Source organism: Pleurodeles waltl, chromosome 11, assembly GCF_031143425.1.
Source record: "Pleurodeles waltl isolate 20211129_DDA chromosome 11, aPleWal1.hap1.20221129, whole genome shotgun sequence".
NCBI classification, from domain to species: domain Eukaryota; kingdom Metazoa; phylum Chordata; class Amphibia; order Caudata; family Salamandridae; genus Pleurodeles; species Pleurodeles waltl.
In genome coordinates this window covers 33,092,039-33,107,679 of record NC_090450.1, presented here as the reverse complement: position 1 = coordinate 33,107,679, position 15,641 = coordinate 33,092,039, and the positions used below count along the sequence as shown (strand labels likewise).

At 41.8% G+C, this 15,641-nt stretch overlaps 1 protein-coding gene across 1 annotated transcript in view; it reads left to right on the top strand.

Moving 5' to 3' along the window:
* The window catches only part of CAPN10 (calpain 10), a 53,330-nt gene extending 40,288 nt beyond the window's left edge, over positions 1–13,042 (top strand). Inside the window, exons 10-12 of the mRNA XM_069212921.1 lie at positions 1,152–1,339; positions 3,292–3,337; positions 10,051–13,042. Of these exons, the coding sequence (XP_069069022.1) occupies positions 1,152–1,339; positions 3,292–3,337; positions 10,051–10,080 (264 nt within the window). The 3' untranslated portion in view covers positions 10,081–13,042. The remainder of the gene's footprint in view (positions 1–1,151; positions 1,340–3,291; positions 3,338–10,050) is intronic.
* Positions 13,043–15,641: the final 2,599 nt, after the last annotated feature.

Genomic DNA, 15,641 nt, shown 5'->3' with positions numbered 1-15,641 from the left:
CTGCTCTATCATTCTCCTCTCTCCTACTGAATTTCCACTACCAATAATTCTCCATCTCTTTCTCCCATACCTTTCCCTTCTGGACCACCCCTTCAGTCGATCTCCACTCCTTTCGTCGCTTAAACAGTTACTTTTATTTCTCTGCCGCACCTCACCTGTTTTCCCAGTGTGTCTCTTTTGTTGCTCTTTTCCTCTTTCCCTATAATTAGCCGTCTCTTTCTGTGTTTCTGTCCACTTCTCTCTGCTCCTTTCTTAGTCTGTCCTTTTCTCTCCCCTAAACCCTTGTTGCTGAAGTCTTTCGACATGTTTAGGTCGAGCGCTTTGACCTGTTGTAAGTATCGTGGGCTTTTAACCACGCCCACCACACCCCCATCGCTTTCACTCGTTCGTGGGCTTGCCTTTCAAAAATCCTTTGTTTTCATTGATAAATGCTTTACGTTTGTCCCTTCTTGGGGAGGTTTTGTTACTGCCCTGTAGACTCACCCTGTTACATGGATAATTGAACAACTGCTGATATGTTTGACTGTGAGCGAACTTCTTTTTCCTTTTGTACCTCTCCTTCGCGCTTATGGCGGCCATGGCGCTTTGAATCGGTTTGCTTTTGTCAACTAATGTTTAAATTTTCAATTTCAATTTATTTGGCAAGAAAAGTCCAGTTAGGAATTTACAATGCCAATAGCTCTAACTGGAGCAAATACGAGACCGATTACATTGCAAATGCTTGTTATTTCTGCCCTCGTTTTAAAGTATCAGCTATAGTGTGCATACAATGGAATTAGTACACGTAAAGGAATACTGGTGTTACCCATCAAAAAACTAAAACTTCAGTAAACCTTCCATGAATGTAGTAGTTTCCTTTTTTCTTTCCTTTTTGGAAAGATTGATGTAGAATTGCTTACGGTGTCCAAAGGTGTACCTCTTCAAATATTCCAAATTATTTTAGAAGTCATAATGAAATCTTTGCTAGGAAGTTGCTGTTGCTTCACCAGCTGTGCAACCTTTAGCTAGAATATTCAACTACAAATTTAGCCACTGTTTGCTCCTCTTGGAGCCATGCTATTCTCTCTGATACACTTACTTGAAACATAGTGCATGGAAGCAGTTCACAGGGTGTTGGTCCTTCATTCTCGTATTGGTTTTACCATCTGCAGGAAGCTACGAGGAATCCTTGTGTCTCGTCTCATCAGGAGCCAGTGGCGAGCTGCGTGCCTCATCACTATGCCCAAGAGGTTACTTTGCAGTGCACATTGGGCCCGGGGAAGTACCAAGTGATCCCGTCCACTTACCATCCCAACCAGGAGGCAAACTTCACTCTTACTTTGGCAACTAAACTAGAAAGGTACGAAAGGACTTTTAATTAGATATAGACTGTAAAACATTGTAAATGTGGAAAAATTAGTGTTTGTTACAGCGTGTAATAGTACAAATTATAATTATAGTGGAAAAGTATTGAAACTAGGTATATCTATCATGATAATGACAACATGGCTCAAAGAAATAATGTTTATTTTTAAAGGCAGGAACCACTTATAATCGTGTTCAACAAATGGAACACATTGTTAAGAGGAAGAATTGCACCTTAGGTGTGGAGGGAAGACAAAATGAAAATGTTAAGCAGGATTCTCTCCATAAATGAAAGGGGGCAGTCTTAAAGTTCACAGAGCAGGGACACCGCTTCTACGGAGTGTTCCAAGTGAAATGAACTGATGGGTGAAGGAAATACTGGAGATGCTAAAATTCGGTTATTATCATCATTATTATTATTGTTGTGGTTGCCGCCGTTGTTGTTGTGGGTATTATTTTTTTCATTATTATATCGGACCAAAAAGTCTGGTGAGGTTTTTAAGAGAACGATGAATTATCGTATTAAAATGTTGATTTTCCTCAACTAGCATGTGGGAACCCGGTTGATACAAGCTCTGTGTTGGTCATCAAAAACAGTAGGGAAATAATACAGCTTCCAGAAAAAATAACTTGGGAAAATTAGTATTCTTATTTGTCCATGTATTATTTCAAGGATAGCAAAACCTAACAATTAGAAATAAATGCCAAAGCCAAATGGTTATTTCATGCTTCAGCATTTGCAATAACGTGTGTGTTGAGGAGTGAATGTTGTATGTTATTTATTTGAATGACATTACAGTGTTTAAATCGAAACAAATAGCACAACATGTTAACATTATTTAAAGTACACACATTAAATCCAGTAGAAAGTAATTTAAGAAAGTATTTGGTTGCAAGCTAAATGAGAATACATTATTTGGTATTTTTACAATCATGAGAAATCTCAGTTTAGGAAGTAGAAATGCCGAGAGCAGAATAAATACAGTTGGATGGTTTGTGTCTGTAAAGAAACAGAAGATATTACTGTAGATGAAGATTATCATCTTTTCTTCTAAAATTGTATGCCAATATAATATTGTCTGACAGTGGGTTTGTTCAGCTGTGGCCAACGGCACTTGTAAATCCTGTTTTTTATAAAATTGGCATATACATTGTGTTATATGTTTTGAAAACACCTATTCCTTCCGCTTTTCCTTAAGAGTATCAATATTCAAATGTTTCCTCCACAACTTTTGATAATACTTTCTGTGCCTACCATAGTGGCCACGGGTTACGGAAAATCGGGGTTTTGTTCAAGAAGGGGAGCCTGAGAAGATGCCTGTTCATCTACAAAGGGTGCATGAATGTAAATTGCTGGATCCCTTCTTCCGTACACACAGATAAACAACAATGCACAGCTCTTTAGAGGACGTGTAGGTGAAGTGAATTTATTCTTGACCAGTTTGGCGCCAAATGCTCTGGCAGTTCCTGATCAAAATGTGTGTTTATAAAATCCTGTTACTAAAAAAATCTTTTAGTTGAATCTTGGAACAAACCAGTGGTCTCGTGTAGGTGGATATTGGTTACTGCCTCATAGGCATCCATTTGGTCCGAGTGTTCAGATATCTAAATGTAACAATTTTAAGTCCATACTGTAGAACACAGAAGTATTGCTTTCTGTGTAGGTAAGTTTCCGCTATTTGGGCTGAGGAACGTATCTGCTAAGCGCAGGAGAAGACTTTGAAATAGGGGTAATACAATGGTATTTCCAGATAAATATGGTACTGTAGAGAGAATGCTATTGACACACTATATGGGTATTTAGCGAGGCATCTGCTGTTCTGGACTGTTTCAATTTTTAAAGAATATTTGTTTTCACAAGGCGGGGCTCAGGAATCAAGGCCACTCAAAGATGCAAAACAGTAAAACTGTTATTAAGTAAATAATTGGCCTTTCTTTATATCCTAGGAAGCCTAGGCAGTGCATAGAAACCCTCGGCCAAATCTTACAAGAGGTAAGTGTTCTTGTGTGACATGATTCATTTTTCAATCATTATTGTTTTCTTGTCCCTGCCTTCTTCTGTCCTCCTCAAATGGTTGAGTCTGCGCTCTGTGTACCCTTTCTGTTTACCTTAATGAATTTCATATATGGGCTATGCCTAGAAATCCATCTTGGCCAGAACTTGGTAATGGGATTCCTGCCTTGTAATCCGAAAAACAAATAATGTCCTTATTGATATTAGATATGGCCCTGTACTTCCATAACATTTTACATACTATGTGAAACTAATGTGATCCTGTTCATTCTAAAATAGTTAATTACAAACTACCTACTTCTACTTTTTCTGTGTACACAAAATAGCTGCTACTCGTTATAATCATCTTCATAAAACTTTATTGGATTATTTCTTAGATAATTATAAAAGTACAGACAGTACAATATGTAAACACTTAGAACTCATCTTACGTATCAATTAACATGCATAGAATTGCAGCATCACAAATTACGTTGTAAGGGAGCCGCCCTCCGAGCACATGCCGTCTTCATTGAATAAATGTATTAAGCATAATTTTAAAAGCGGAATTCAAATTATTTAAGAGTAGGAAACAAATCTGCAGAAGAAAGTAAAGTGCAATCATTAATGTTTTGAAGCATGATCACAAGGGCAATTAGCAATATTGTCTGTTGTATATTGGCCCAGAGGGAAACCCCCAAAAAACACATTATGCATGATTTAAAGCGAAATAATAAGACGCCCTCAGTGGCCAATGTTCCACAAAAGGCGAGGCCCAGGAAAAAGGAGGGGTCTCAAGCAATAAGCAGTGTCTTTACTGAATACAATACAAGCACGTTCGGATTGCCTGAAATCTATAAAAGTATTCTTGGGCCAACATTTATCCTTCTTGCAAATGGAAATAGGATTATAAAAATAAAAAAAAATCCTTCCTGCCTATTAAAATGCAGGTGTGCTTTACATAAAACAATCACTGGATGTCAGGCCTGTGACTGTATTTCAAACATTCTCTGATTAAACAATAAGGTAAAGTAGCACTTCATTCTACTGTATAGATATCCATAGCAATAAGGGGGCCAAATCGATATATGAAAGACTCAACCCTTCGTTACAAATGTAGTTGGGGCAGCTTGATGGGAGGGGGAGCTAGAATGTACACACCAGGAAAACCAGTATTTCTCAGTTTGCAGTGCCATGGTATTGAAGTATCCCCAAATTCCATAATTGGTGATGGGGAAACTTTTTTTTCTTTTTTATATGCTAAGAAAATGTGTTTACAGTTTCCCAAACAGTGAAGGAAATAAAGCCGCTATAGATTGTGGAAATTTTTGTCTCATTATAAAATAATTAGTGTGCCAACGTTAGTTGCTGTTAAAAATCACTCGCAAACAGGGAAAACTTGATCTTTATTAACGTATCCTGCCTAATTGAGATGGAACTCATATTGGTGGTTTACAACATACCATTATTAGTGATTTAGAATAATTTATATCCAAGTCCAAATTGGTCTTGAAAGAATCTAAGGCAGATACCAGTTTGTCAAGGCTAATGTGGGTAGTTGCCAACAGGACTGCCTTGTCCGCTTTTATCTACAGAGGGATGAGTGAGGAATTTGATTGTTGCATGCAAACCCTGCCTCACTAATCCAGCGTTCAAGTTATGATCTCCAATATGAACAAATGCAGGGCCAAGAAGTTACAACCTTGAAAATCCCCCTTTGTAGACTAAAAGAGTTGGTACTTTCTCCCATGATTCCGAATTTGACTCGTGTAGATAGATCGCTATGAAGAACAGAGAGAAATTTAACCAGCAGTGGGTTCATCCCCACAGACAGATGTATCCGCCAGAATTTTGACCAGTTAACAGGGTTCAAAGCCCTTGATAGGTCCATGAAGGCCAGGTACAATGGGCAGCACATAGCAGTGGTATATTTACTAATAATAAGATTAAGATTTAGACACTGCTCCTTTGTACCCAGACCGTCTCTGAGAAACATTGACAAGTGCTCAAGATGATATGTTCTTTGACCCACAGCTTAGTCCTGTTAAAGATAATTCTATCTAGTGCTTTACCAGTGGAATCGATTAAAGCAATGGGCGGGTAATAGTGTGGCTCTGTACGATTGCCTTTTTTGAAAATAGGCCCTAAAATTGATTTAGACCAGGAGCCGGGTTAACTTTGTGTACTTTATATTGTTAAATATGTTGGTGAGCTAGGAAGCCCATAGGTTAATGTTACAGATATGGAGATCAATGGGGATACAATACCATCCGGTCCAGGAGCATTGTTTGGTGGACATTCATGGAGCACCAAAACACCCTTGTGAGGTTCTACCTTGAGTATAAACAGAAGTCGGTTGCCGTCAATAGGATACCTGCATAAGCTGCTATTAATTGGTAGAAATTAGAGGAAAAACATTTAACCAACTGCTCAACTGATACATGAGAGCTGATACTATGAGATGGCAAGCTTTTCTGACTGAGTTAACTCTTTCCCCAAAAACTTTGTTTTCCAAAAAACATCTTTATAGCAGGAGAGATCCCACCCAGCCACCCATCAAGGGTACCATCCTTCTAGCCGCTCCTCCTAGTTGCAGGATGCTGTAGAAATAATAAAGTGAATTAAAGTAACTTAATTTAAAATTATTGTTTTAATTTACTTAGATTATTTCATAAATAATATAATTTAAACTTTAATGAAATATGTTGCAGCTAAATGTGAGACCACAATCTGTGAACTTGGCAAATGTGCCACGTCATAGCAGACAAGTTTTTCTGAGACCAAGATAACTGAATGTATACCAGGTAACACCTCCTTCGTAGCTGTGTTCTTCCTTCACCTTGCAGTTCCCTTGTTCTGCAAGATCTTGACCCCACCAATTGTATGGTGCTGCTCTTGTATTATGAAGGGCCTGATAGGCCAACAACCCTAGCAACTCAATTGTGGCAGACCGGGCTTCCTTGAGTGATTCTGCACAAAAATATATTTGTCAGGAATGCTATTCCTGAGCAGGCATCCAGGCCAATAACATACATTTCTTCTTGAAATTTGAAGAGTCAGTCCATCGCTAATATGACGTATCTCTGCATCCTAGCAAGGTACTGACTGCCACCCATCCAGATTTCCATTGCTAGTATGACTCTTATCAATGTTGTGACTGCTGAAGCTATTTTCTAAATCTTGCTCATTGGAGGTCCAAGCTGAGTACTCTGTTCTTTGATGACCTTGGCGTGCCAAGTCTGAAGTTCCTATTGTCGTGCGTTGGGTGAGATCTTTTTGGCAACTTATTGAGTAATTGATTAAAAAGTATTTGAACTGCACCAGGGTGTGGAGCTGCTCCAGTTGCCTCAGGAAATTGGCACACTGGTGTGCATGGTATCTTTTCTGTTTCCAGATCGCACAGATGTTGTTTTTCATCTCCGCAGGGGTCTTTGGTTGTTCTACTGTTGTTAGGATGGAGTAGGACAAACTGTTGTCCCCTGAGTAACTTCAGGACCAGCATCACACTCACGCTGTGCCTGCCAGTTCTCAGAGGGCCACTCTCCCCGTGGTGGATTTGCCCATGGGTCTGTCCACTACATTCTGCTTCTAAGTGCTTTATTTGCCTCTGACACGTTTTTATACTTTCCAAGGGCAAAATATGGCCTAAGTGTGGCTAATCTACCCCTCTGTAAGGTGCTGGCTTTGCCAAAATTATAGTTATGGGAAACAAAATCTGGTGGACTGTATCACACACACCCCTCCCACCCCTGTCCGTGAGAGAGATGTGTTGGGCTAAGATGAGTTCTGTGAGACTCCAGGGTTCTCTATAGGTGGCTTCTAGAACCCTCTCCCCACATGCCAAACACACATGAAATCCACACTATACGTTTTACAAAGTTTTAATAACTAATGCCCTAGTGTAGTGCACATTAGGTGGATACCCGTTTTCAAAATAAACAGAATTGTTACGCAGAAATTGAAAGCAAAATGAAAGCGAAAAAAAATGGCAACATATATTTTTGGAATTCTAAACTATCTATGTTGAAACTCCCTCCCAAGGTTTGTAGATCCAAGTTAATCCTACTGTGCATCCAAGCAGGTTTCTTGACATTGGCTTTCACATTCCTCATAAACATAAGATTAATTTCTGCTGTGTGTTTCCTGTGCCCTGCGTGCTAGAAAAAGCCCTCCTACCATCTTAGCCTTTCCTTCTGTGCGCGCAGCTCAGTTAAGAAGCCAGCAAGAATGCTAACCACAGCCTTGGGCCTGCAGTGCAGCTTTCAGTCCAGACCTCCCTTCCTCCTAGAAGCTCAAAGATTCCCCTTCCCTGTTATAACTGTGAATTCAGTCTAAATACATCTCCATGTCTTTAAACGTTAAATCTTGTGTTGGAAAAAGGTTATGTGATGTAACACCAGCATTTATAAGCGTATTCATTCAGTTGCACATCTGTTATACCGAAGATATATGAACACATTTTATGATATCATAATAAGACACACTCTGAGTGAATATCTAGTGTATCATGCATATAATGAGTAAGAGAAAAATACTTGCACTTTCATATCTGTGAATGAAGGCAATAACAGTAATTGTTGGGGCACAAACAGTAGGCAAAAGCATGAAATGCGTAAACCTGCAGGTTTACAGGAGCTAATAGGCAAAGCTGCCATTACCCAAAGCTGCTTAGCCATGCTTACTCCACTAAACATTCATTTCAACACTGGCCCAGAGTGACTAAACCATTACTATCAAGCATTTGGCATCTTAATAAACACTACATGTCTCAGGTTACAAAACCTATGGGTAACTTGACCATTACGCAAGTCGAAAGCATGTTTACCTCCATCGTACCGCCCAAATTAATGATCAATCACTGTATTTGGCTTTCGTTCGCTACCTCGATCAACAGCACTGGATTCAAAACTGTTATTCACTGCTCTGGCATGAGCGTAATGGCCGACGAGGTAGGTTTACATCATTTCATCGAAAAGCGGGGATTTGAAGTGGTGATGAGGGGTCCCTGTGATCTGCTGCCTCCGTTGGACCAGAAGGAGAAGATGAAATGCCTAACAATGAACTGTCACCTCCCCTTCTCCACCAACCCGAGGTAGGCGAGCTTCCTGGCAGGTGGTGTCCTCTTGCCGCCAACCCGTCTCCATGCCTCTTGTGGTGCAGTGGAGACACATGCCTGTGAAGAGATTTTTCTGTGTGCTGGTTACAGCTCTCACAAACCTGATGCATGCAGAACTCATGCTCTCACCTCTTATTGAGAGCAGAGAGCACAGCTCTAGGAATGGGAGGAGGAGGGAAGGAAAGTGGGACATGGGTTGATGGAAGTGTGACGGTAGTTTGGCAGGACACTGTATTGTGTTTCTTGTAATAGGACTCCTTTCCTCTGCACAGTTAATGCACAGGCTTATCTTGTAGGCATAGACTTTTGAATGGTGGAGGAGGTATTTTGTAAAATTGCTCATGAAGTAGCTTTTCACATCAGCAGATTTTAACCTTGGTGGAAAACAGGACTGCTATTGATAGTTTTGTTTTCCACCCTGTTTGTAGGGATCATTATCAAAACATTCATCAAAATCCAGTGGCACCAGTGAAAGCATACCATTTTGATGTTGAGAAGTCACATTAGTTCCAAAGAAAATTACTTTATCTAGACTCTCCTTCCTAAAAGTTAACAAGACTTAACGAGGCCTACAACAAAAGGAGAAAGCCCCATAAAGCAGAAAATATTTTAAACCTGTGTCCCGTAGTAAAAAGCGTGACACATACCATGCTCTGATAAACCAGGAAAACTTCAAGCTGCAAATGGTGATTTTTAACCACAACAAAAAGGAAATAATGACAAAATGATTTCACAGAATACAGAATACTTAACAGTTGCAATCAATTCAAATCAAAAACAAAACTCACTTCATTCATATATTGTAGAATCCTTTACTGTGTACTGTAATAAAAACTGTTCTAGGTTGTCACCATGTTTAGGGGTCATAGAAAACTTCAAAGGGTTAGGTGTCCTGAAAATTGATGTCTTTATCTCACGTTTCACCTTTGATGTTGTTCAAAGCCGCTCTGAAACACAGCAGCCCTTCTTCATATTGTTGCAACTGTAGGTTAAAAAAGAAAACAAAAAAACTGCAAACCTTTCTGCATTGCAAATGAGAGAGCAATCATTTCACCATGGGCCCCTCTGAATTATACCAATATACTACATGTGTACCCCATTCTCCTAGTGACCCCCTGGGAAAGATGAATGCCGTTGTGAAGACATACTTGTTCATTTCACACCTATCCTCATTTTTAGAAAATCATGCTAGCTTCCATGTAAGACATGAGAAGCTTTTAAATTGCAATCTTTATTACTGTAATCAACCCGTCTGCGAGCATGATAGTACATAAACAATATTGCCTGAAATCTTATCAATTCTCAGGAGGAACAATTGTACGCAGTCTGTGGCCCACAGATCTGAAAACTCGTTTTCCATCAGTTTTTGGTCTGAATTTGAGCTCTTACGCTCATTAGCCCAGTCACCGTGCCAGAACAAAAGTAAAATGTGCTGGGTTTTCTCGTTAGAGTGTCTTAAACTGCACTAGAATTTGTGCCTCCAAAGCAACAAAGTACTTAACTGTGTAGGTCAAAATATCCGACTGAAAGTGAATACCATAGACTGAATCTCACTATTCATTTTCATTCTTATATGCACTTTCTCTTTTCTATATAGCTCTCTGTCTCCCATGTGATGAAGAGGTGAAGTGGGGACCTCTGGATAAGAAAACTGAACAGTTTCTAACTTCTGTGGATGAAAAGAGATCCTTACTTGTAACGCTGGAGGCTGATTGCTTGTAAGCACGTCAGGAGTGAGCCTACACCTCCATGGTCATTCTCTTTACTGACGCATTCCCCCATCGTTGACCAAGCAAACCAGGACTGCCTAGATGGAACAGCCACTCCCCATTGTGTGCTGGCCGGAAAGTGAACTTTGGTATATGGTAAGGTTTCAACCATGGAGTCTGGGATGGTGTATAGATGAAGCCAGAGGATGTCCGTTCAGCGGCTTGTTTATATGGTTGAAATCAAGCATGTGGGAAGAGAAAAAAAGAGGGAAGTCTTATCATAGGATACAATTCCACCAATTGTAGTTTTACCCTAAAGTGGACTACAGTTTCCAGTAAGTCATCTCTTCATATACTTTGGATTTTTTGTGGCTCAGCTAGTAAACCAAGTTCAAACAGATGTAGCCAAAGAGCATCGATAATGTGATCTCTTGAGCTTTCTCTGTAGTAAGTAAAAGCGCGGTTGGGAGTGCACACTTTGAACACTTTTTTTACGGGAGAAAGAGTGACAACGAATTGCAAGGGATGCATTTGACCAAAGTTGCAGCTCCCCACTTAAGACAATGTGTTGCTTCTGCTGCGTGCTGTAAACATGTCCATGACTGTACTCACCTGTCTTTGGAGGAGTAAATTTGTATGATACTTTATTGGATGCACTGGGTAAAATGTTACATTTGGCCTCCTGCAGAACGTTGGACGAGACTGCTGTAAACAATGAGGGACTGGAATATGAAATCTGAAGGTAATTGAAAAGTTATCCTAGAGCACCAAGACTGCAGCAGGCTTTGAAACATTAGAAAAAACTGCAGTATGATCTTGTCACTTTTGTACCTCCTTACTGCTGGGTTGAACATTTTGAAGCCTACTGGGGCCTAGATTTATTTACAGCCACAGTGATTCTGACTTCACTTTTTCTGTCTGAATTTTAGAGAAGTCAGTTTACATGAAGCTGTAAAAAAAAGTCCTTTTCCTGTTTGTGCAGGAATAGAGCTAAGATGACTGACAGTTTTAGTGATGAGGTGTATGATCCAGGAGAAATTGCTGCAGCAGATAATGCAAACTCGTTGGAGCAGGATAGAGTATGGTTATTTTTTGAGCATTTAGCACTCTGTTTCCTATCTTGAGATCTTAGGCTGATGGGATATTCCTTGACATGGAAACGGTCTCTGCAGACATGTTACTAAGCAGCAAATCATTATCACAAACATTATAGTCTAAAACATGAAAAAAGAGCCTTTTATAGTTACAAAAAAAGATTTCCAAATTGTTTTCAATGTAGTGCTGTAAAACCCACTTTGCTGCTTCTTCTTCAATTGGTTGTTACATCCAACACCTAAGAAAGTCCTTCTGGCCTCTTTAGAAGTGAGATTTTTCCCTTAAAGTGAACTCACCACCCCACATCTGACAAAGTGTTTCTTCAGTCAAGTGACACTTGTCTCTTGACAAGCATGCCTCTTATGAAAGAAAGCCCATTTTTCATGAATTGGCAGTCGCCCCTTCTAAATTGATGCTTATATCTCAGGAATTAATGTTGTTCTTTGGTGAAGTAGAGTCAGCCTCTTCGCTCATGCCACTCACCGCCCTTGAAGAGACACCCCTCTCCTCATTAATATAGGCTACATGAAGCCACAGCCCAACTCCACCTGTCATTAAGTGACCCCCGAAATCTCATGCTGTAACCTTGGCATAGTGATGCTTAGTTCTTGTGAAGTGAGGTTGAAGATTGTTACCCTGGCGATAGGACATTCCCCACTTTGAAAATAATTATCACTTGTGAACTGACGCGCACCTCACATAAACTGACATCTATTTCTTTACTTTTTTGTGATCAACACCCTTCTTTTGTGAGGTGGCACCTGCCTTCTGAATTGATGCCTACCTCTTGTAAAGTCATTTGTCTCTGGAGAACAGTTTAAAGCTCTCACAAGGTGCCCTTTTTACTATGTTGAAGGGCTGATCTTACCTCGGGAAGTGATTTTTTCCTCATAAAAGAATAACTGCCTCTCTGAATTTGATGCACACCTCACTTTAACGTAACCCCAGCCTTCTTCAGTGAAGGAAACTCATGTTCATCTCTCCTGAAATGACAACTGCCTCATAAATCAGTCCCTGTATTTTGTGAAGTGACTGCCACCTCTAAAGAAAAGATTCAATCCTCTTGTGAAGTGATGCTGGTCTTTTGGCAAGTTACTTCCTTTGAAGTATCTATTTTTGACCATGAAACAATTGATGCTTCGTGAAGTGCAGTTACCTTCTCGTGAATTGGTGTCTGCTTCTTGAACTGATGGCCTGACATGAACTGATGCTTGCTTGATACGTTGATGCTCATCTCAAATCAACTAATGCCGGACTCTGTTGACGTGATGCTGGTCTACTTGAAAGGATGCTAGTCTCATTTCAAGTAATGCCAATTTTACATCAACTAATGCTTGACTTTTTGCATTGTTGCTTGTTTTTTGTAGCAATGCTCCTCTCATTGAAAGACACATTTTCTTGCCTTGTGATGTCACTTATCGTAAAGTGATACTTGCTTCTCATTGGTGCCTCATTAACTGATACCTGCGTCTGATGTGAGGGTTGATTGTCAAGATGACTACATACTGGGGAAGTGATACTTGCTTCTGGTTAAGTGATTTCCTCATTGAGGTAATCACCCTCTTGTGAAACGATGTGTGGCTCTTGTGAAATGTCCTTCATCTCATTGGGAAATAACTGTGAATTGAGACCTGCTTCCCAAAATGCCAAGTTCTCCTCCAGTGAGCCTAAATCCCTCTTATGTTTGAGACGTCTTATAACTGCTCCCCCCTCACTTTTGTATTGAGTAAATTGTGTATTTACTCTATGAAATTATTTTTATTTAATAAAAAAACATGAAACTTGTTCTGGAAATTATTTGTGGACTATGAACATTAAATTGCAATGCTGGTACAAACTCAGCTATATCATTTCTCCATATAAATGGTAACCCAGCCAAACTACTTCTCTTTTTTCTTATTTTGATGTAAATGCAAATATGGTGTCTTATAACTCCTTTCTCATTTTTTTCACTTTGTGCGACTCCTAATTATTAGCCGTTGATATCTGTAACACGTATCTGATAGAGACTTCTAGTTGCAGATTCCTTCCTTTAAAATTTCCCCCATGTGTCAGACTGGATCTGTAGATTTTTCTTCGAGCAGTACTCTTGTGTGCCGTTGGTTGACTCAACGTCTGTCGTAGGCGTTGTGGTTGTTGTGATGATATCGCGGTCGTATATAGGCACCACCCCGGTGCACTGACTTCAGTTCTTTACTTTCTGCACCAGCTTATCCACAGATCTAGAGAAGAGCTACTCTCAATCATTTTTTGTCTGACTTTTCAACGTTTTGTTGAACTTTTTTCCGACCTGGTGCATCAACATGTCGTCCAAAAGACCGGGTTCAAGCTGTGTGATGCCTGTCACCGCATGATGTCTGACGGATCTGCACCTCTTGTGCTTGTGGTGCCTGGAGCACAACCACGACCCAAAGTTGTGCTCTGAGTGCCGGGCCATGAACCTGAAGGCTTTGAGGAAGCAGTCCCTAATGCTTATAGCAACCCGCCGCTTGGCTCCGCACCGCTCCCGGTCTTGCTCGCAAGGAAGGTCACGAGACCGCTCGTGGAGCCATCACCACCAGTCCTCATCCCACTTCAAGTCCTCTAGACATTTGGGTCACACGAAGAAGTAAAAAAAGAACAAGGGTTCTTCAACTTCACCCCATTGCTTGGACGATGTGACACAGGAGGAGTGTTGTCGTTCTAGCCCTATGTCCTCTGAGCCTGGTTCTGGGTCGCCTCCCTGAGTTTGCTGGAGCCACCCCAGCCCAACTCAGGGAGTTTTATGAGGCCATGTGCCTCATCTTTCGGCTGCCCTGACCCTCCTGTGATGCCTTTGGGCCCAGTGAGGCCAGTGGGGGCCCCTTGGGTTCCGTGCTGGCAGCTTCGGCCTCGGCTCCGTAGAGCATCCCGGAATTTATTACCAGATCCAAGCCGACACCGGTCATGCCATTGCATCCTTCCCAAGTGCTGGTGCAGAAGTCTACGCTCCCAACTTCGGTTGAGTTGGCTTCTGTGGCTGTCAGGACTAACCATCTGACTGAGGTGCTTCAACCCAGGACTTCTACGTCTGAACCCCATTTGCCCTTCAATGAAGCCCTCACTGATGTCCTGCTGGGGACATGGTTTAAATCCAGCACAGGGGCTCCTATCAACCGGACAATCACCCGCGGCCATAGGCCTGCGCCTAACAACCCGAAATTCCTGAACCAACTTCCACCACCTGAGAGCTTGGTCATCCAGGCTTCCTCATCTTCTTGCGCATTCCCTTCTTCACCACCGGACAGGGAATCAAAAAGACAGGACCAACTCGGGAAGATGATGTTCTCTTCCTCCAGTCTGGCATTGTGGTCCATGAACACTGCATGCCTTTTGGGCTGCTACTGCCATACTTTGTGATATGGTCATTCTGGCCACAGGTCCCCGAGTAGGCCAGGGCCATTCTTTCACAAGCCGTTGCTGACGGGAGGGATGCAGTCAAGTTCACGATTAGTTGTGGCTGGACACAACCGATTCAGTAGGTAAATTGGTTGCGTTGGGAGTGGCCATGTGTCACCATGCTTGGTTGAGGACGTCTGGCTTTTTGGGGGATGTTTCCAGCAGTCGCTTATGGACATGCCCTTCGAAGGCACCCGTCTCTTCAAGGACAAAGCGGACTCGGCGCTCAAGCGCCTTAAGGAGTCCCGTGTTATAGCTCGGTCCCTTGGCCTTGCAGCTGCTCCTCACCCCCCTCAGTCCACTTTTAGCTCCTTTCTCGGATACGGAAGAGGTACCCAATCGTGTCCATTTCCCTCCAGCCACTGTGCCACGCATGCTGCCCAGCCTCTGCTTGGTCAAGGATGCAGGATCCAATGTTCCTGTGGATCAGGGAGCCAGTGGTCGACCCACTCCACCAAAATCCCCTACCCCTTCTGCTGCAGCCCCAAACCTTCCTAGCCAGTCGCTCCATCATGGACCAGTTGGAGGCAGGATTCGCCATCACCTGCCCCACTGAGAATCCATCTCGACTGACAGGTGTGTTTTGCAAATTGTGTGAAAGGGCAATTCCCTCCCCTTCGAGACTACCGCTCCTGCCATACCACCATCCTACGATCGGATGACAGAGGATCACTTGACACTTCTCTGCAAGGAAGTTACGGCTCTCTTGGCCTAGGGAGCCATAGAGTGTCCTTGTGCCAGGAGCAGGTCACCGTTGTTATTGCCACTACTTTCTGGTGCCCAAAAACGACAAGGGTCTCCGTCCTATCCTAGACCTCTGGTCCCTCAATCTCTTTTTCAGGAAGGAGAAGATCAAAATGCTCACGCTGGCTCAGGTCCTATCTGGCCTGGGCCCTGGAGACTGGATGGTAGTGTTGGATTTGCAGTACACCTACTCTCATATTCCTGTCCTGCCTGCCCACAGACG